This window comes from Mandrillus leucophaeus, unplaced genomic scaffold (assembly GCF_000951045.1).
Source record: "Mandrillus leucophaeus isolate KB7577 unplaced genomic scaffold, Mleu.le_1.0 Scaffold379, whole genome shotgun sequence".
In the NCBI taxonomy this organism is placed as follows: Eukaryota; Metazoa; Chordata; class Mammalia; order Primates; family Cercopithecidae; genus Mandrillus; species Mandrillus leucophaeus.
In genome coordinates, this window is record NW_012104020.1 from 167,093 (window position 1) to 171,557 (window position 4,465).

At 51.8% G+C, this 4,465-nt stretch overlaps 2 protein-coding genes across 2 annotated transcripts in view; both read right to left on the reverse strand.

Moving 5' to 3' along the window:
• On the reverse strand, positions 1-1,377 carry TIAF1 (TGFB1-induced anti-apoptotic factor 1). The gene has a single exon (XM_011990360.1). The coding sequence runs from the start codon at positions 676-678 to the stop codon at positions 331-333; it is 348 nt and encodes a 115-aa protein (XP_011845750.1). The 5' UTR covers positions 679-1,377; the 3' UTR covers positions 1-330.
• MYO18A (myosin XVIIIA) overlaps positions 1-4,465 on the reverse strand; it is a 121,644-nt gene continuing 117,179 nt past the window's right edge. The window contains exon 42 of the mRNA XM_011990361.1: positions 1-1,391. Coding sequence (XP_011845751.1) covers positions 1,247-1,391 — 145 coding nt within the window. The 3' untranslated portion in view covers positions 1-1,246. The remainder of the gene's footprint in view (positions 1,392-4,465) is intronic.

The following is a 4,465-nucleotide window of genomic DNA, read 5'->3' on the forward strand; positions in this document are numbered from 1 at the left end:
CAGGAGGAAAAGGGCCTTTATTTCCATACATCAGGTAAACAGGGGAGAGCACAGCCCAGTGAGTACAAACCAATTGCAGGAGAGAAGAGGGGTGGCAGATGGGAGCAGCACCAGGCACTGCCCTTGGGCTCCCAAGTCTGGTGGAGTTGTTAGGGATAACCTTTTTAGGGTGGGGGCTGGGACCTCCAGACCACATGGTGTTGTGTCTGGGGTAAGTGTGTGGGGGCAGGGAGGTTGGAAGAAGAAGAATGACATGGGCTCAGGACACAGAGTGAGGACTCATGTCTAATGGCCAAAACTTCCATCTTCAGTTTTTCTGATGACAAGCCCTCAACCCCAAGTCTTCCCTCTCAAGTTGAGTTTATGGTCCAGGCTACCTGGACAGAGCAGGAGGGAGGCAGTGCTTGGATCAGCCCTGAACTGCTGTAGTTGGAATGGGTTTATCTTAAATAGGTCATTGCACATAACACGCTGAGACAAAGAGGGTGGGGTGGGGGCCGGAGGTGTGGATGGTCCACACGCACACTTGTCTGTATAGGCTTGCTCAACCCAGCCCAGCAGTACTGGAGAGCCCCTCCCGAACTCATTCGTAAGAACCAAGACCCAGCTCTGCTCACCAATGTCTCCAGCTGCACAGAGAAAGGACTGCTCTCTCAAGGGTGAAGATGGAGATGACATTCCCGAGTCATTCTTGGGAGCCCCAGCTACCCCTGCAGCCCCCTCCCACTCTCAGGGATGCAGCTGTGATGGAGAGGTTGGGTATTTAAATTAAAAAGTAGAAAGACAGCAGGCACCAGGAAGAGAGCCCCCACCCCACACGAGAGGGAAGGCATTGCTGCTCCTCCCCCAATCCTCCCCATGGACCCAGCAACCTAGAGTGTCCCAGTAGGCAACCTGTCCACCGTCCCTGAGCAGGGAGCTGAGAGGGAGGTCAATGTGCTGGCGCCATGCAGTGCCAGGCCACCTGCCATTGTCCACAGTGGCCCAGGGTAGAAGCCAAGAATCTGGCATTTTGAGGCAGAGAGGAGCAAAAAGTTCTCTTCAGAAACTCCTCTTTCCCCCACCTCTTCCACGTGGACATCAGACACCCATAGCCTGGAACGTCCCCCTGACAGAAGGAGGTCAGGGTGTTTCCCATGCAGATCAGCAGTCGGGTGGGGGAGACCGGCGCCCCACCACTTCCTGGGAGTGGTGCCCAGGCAGCCATAGGCCGTGGGGTGAAAGGGCTGCGAACTACTCCCCTGGGCTATTTGTTAGTCTCCGTCAGCTTGGCCTCTGTGTCGCTGTCACTCAGATAGCTGTGGGAGTATCGGGGTCTGGAGGTGTTGTCGAGAGGGTCGTGCTCATCATCTGACCGGTCAGGGGCAAGGGACTTCCAGTAGCTGGTGGGGCTGCAGGGACAGAGGAATAAGGTTAGGGACAATGACACTCCTCCATTAAGCACTCACGCCTTTGGTTCTGGAGGCCCACAAAGCTGCGTCAGAGCACTCCCCAAAAGCCAAACATTGTGAAGTAAAAACCTTCCTTGGCTTACTTGGAAGATACTCAAAGCGGTAAGAGGAAGGCGACTCTGGAAGCTTTTAAAGCTCCGAGGAAAGGGATGCTGAGAGCAGTGAGTCTCGGACTCAAGCGTGCATAAGAATCTGATGCAGGCTCCTGGGCCTTTCCTCTTAGAAACCTTGAATCGCTGGCTCCTGGGTACAACCCAGGAATTCTGCATTTTCAGTCCTTCCCCAGAAGGCTCTGAAGCAGGCAGTCCATGAACCACATTGGCCTGGAGACTGGAGGTCTGGTGATTACAACTTGTCTAGGGTAGGGACTCTCTTAGGCGAGTAATTCCTAAAAAGATTCCTTCTGAGAAGGAGGCCCTTTCCCCGTCAAATACTCCCGGATCTGAACCCTTTCCCCTGAGGCCTGTGAGGATTTTTACCTTTGACCATGCCATCATCTACAAACAAGAAATGGAGGCTCAGGAAAGAGAGGCTGGGAAGACCTGTTTTAGGGTGGCCCAAGGGGAAAAGCCCCTTTCTTGGTACAATAATATAACTCAGAGTCTTCATCAGGCCACTGGCTCTGGAGGCCTCCAGCTATCCCGGATGTGAAGAGGCCTCTTCCCCCGGATGGAGCAGGATCATGGCACTGAACAGGGAAGAGGGGACCTCATCTCACAGCTCCATTCACCTTCTCTTTTCTCCCAAAGCCTTGGGACCACCTTTCCCTACTCCTCCTGCCTCCACTGCCTCTGTCGGTTCAAGTGCACTCTCGTTTCAACACCACTGGAGAAAACACAGCCCAGTGTGGCTCCTCTCCTACTGGTGCCCCACACTGAGCGTGGTCCCTGGAGCTGCAGCCCTGCCTCCAGATCCTAGGGTTCCAACTTGGGCAAGCAGGAGTTCCATGTTCCCTGCTGCCTATAATTCTGACTTAAGAAGTGAAAAGGCCCTTTGTTTACTAGCCCTTTTAAAGTTCTAACCCCAAACCAAAAGAGGAGTCGTCAAGGTTCTGCAGAAAGAACCTTCTTCTTAGCTTTTCCCAAGGTGGCAGTGAGAGATGCAGAGGGCAAGATTTGGTCACTGAGCACTCCTCTGTGTAAGACACAGCCTAGGCATGTGAGATGGGCTATCTTATTGTTCACAATAACCCTATGAAATATTACGAGGAAGCCAGTAAAAAAAGATGAAAGGATCTTCCTCAAGGCCACACAGCCAGTATGTGAACTTGAATCTGGGACTCTTAGACCTCAAAGACTTTGGACGACTTCACCCTGCCAGTCACTCGATTGGATGACCCGAGAGGAAAAAAAACACACACACAAGACCAAACCTGAATTCTCCTGCTCGCTTGGGCGAGAGCCCAGGGGTTGTATGAAGAGATGTCAGTCTCTATCCCTGGGGGAAAGGAAGAGGCTGATAGAATACATGTTCAATTATGCAAAATGGTTCAGGAATGGGGCAGTCTGGTTAATACTTATCATATTTCTCATGAATGAATTACCATTTTTAAAGGAATCAGGATAGCACAAAACACATTTAACACAAACTAGACTAAACATAAATGAGTCTTACTTTGATAGGACAAAGTATAGACCTATCAAAGGAAGGACAAAATTATAAAGCTCACTGATGACTGTGTAACATAGAAAAAAATTGGGGTTATTTTAGCTTTGGGGTTGTTTCAATTCTAAATTAGTGGGAGCCTGGTTTGGTTCTCATTTTTTACATAAAATTTCTGGGCACTGAGGGCTATGGTCTGCTGTTAGGCTAACGAGCGCCTGGCTTTGTGGAAAGACAGTGGGGTTACTTTGTACGTGGAGGGGGGTGAGACAGATGCCAGGGCTAGAATCCAGATGCAAATGAGAGGCTGCTGGCGAGCTCCGAGGTGCTGTAAATTGCTGAATCAGGGCCCTCTGGTCCTTTCCATTGCCTCACCTCTTTTTAAGGTGGGGGTTCCACTCCCCAAGCCCACATTCCTGTGCCAGGTAGGCAGACACCTGGATAAATGACAGCCAGGTTTCCATACTGTTTCATCAAGACGCTGGGCAGTGGCAGAGGCTGCTGGGGAGGTGGTAAACTCCATGTCTCTCTCTGCCTTGGGCTGCGGACACATGAGATTGCCTTTGCCTGTAGCTTGGGTGATCGTTAGCCATTCTTAGTGGCTTCCACTGCTCCAGCCATCAGGGAGTCAACAGCAGGCAGCTGCCCTCCTCTCCAGGGCAAGAGTCAGGGTTGGCAATTTGAACATTTTAACCAAATTGTTTAAAAAAGCCTTCCTCCCCACAAGCCAGTGCCTCCTGCTCAGCACTGTCACAAACAATTTGGTACATAAGCTAATTCCCGCCAGGCAAGCCCAGAGCGGCAGCTCCCCTCCCTTGAATGTGCTGTGGAAGCTGCGTTCCTGTTGTAAATTCTTGCTGGTCCTCATCAACAGATGGGAAGCTAAGAGACTGCTCCATCCCATGCCCCCATCCCAAAGCCAGTTGATGCTGAGCGCCACTGAGGTTCTCCCTCCCCAGGCCTTCTCCCTCTGGCTCCGTGTTGGTTGACTAGGTTCTGGCTTGGTGCCACTCTACCAACACTGAATCCAATCCTCCTTGGAGGGGGTGGTATACAGGGTGTCACAACGACTACAGCTTTCCTGGTGGAAAAGAGGAACTGTGCTCATGGCTAGTGGAAGAAACAGGCTTTTGGTCTTTTTGTTCTTGCTGGTTGTGGGGTCAAGGGTGACGGTGGGCTGATGGCATTGGGGTCTGAAATCTGCCAGTTGCCAGTCAGTGTGAGATGGCCCAGCTTTAGGCCCATGTCCATCTGGGGGTTGAGACGCAGTGTGCAAAAAGGCCTGGCCCTCTTTGCTTTCCAAACCTCTCTCCCGGGTCCATCAGCTGACTTCCTGCCCTAGGGGTGCAGGGCACTTAGCAGGGCTGCTAAGAGGAAGGCTGAGATGCCTGATCAAATATTTTGACTCTTGT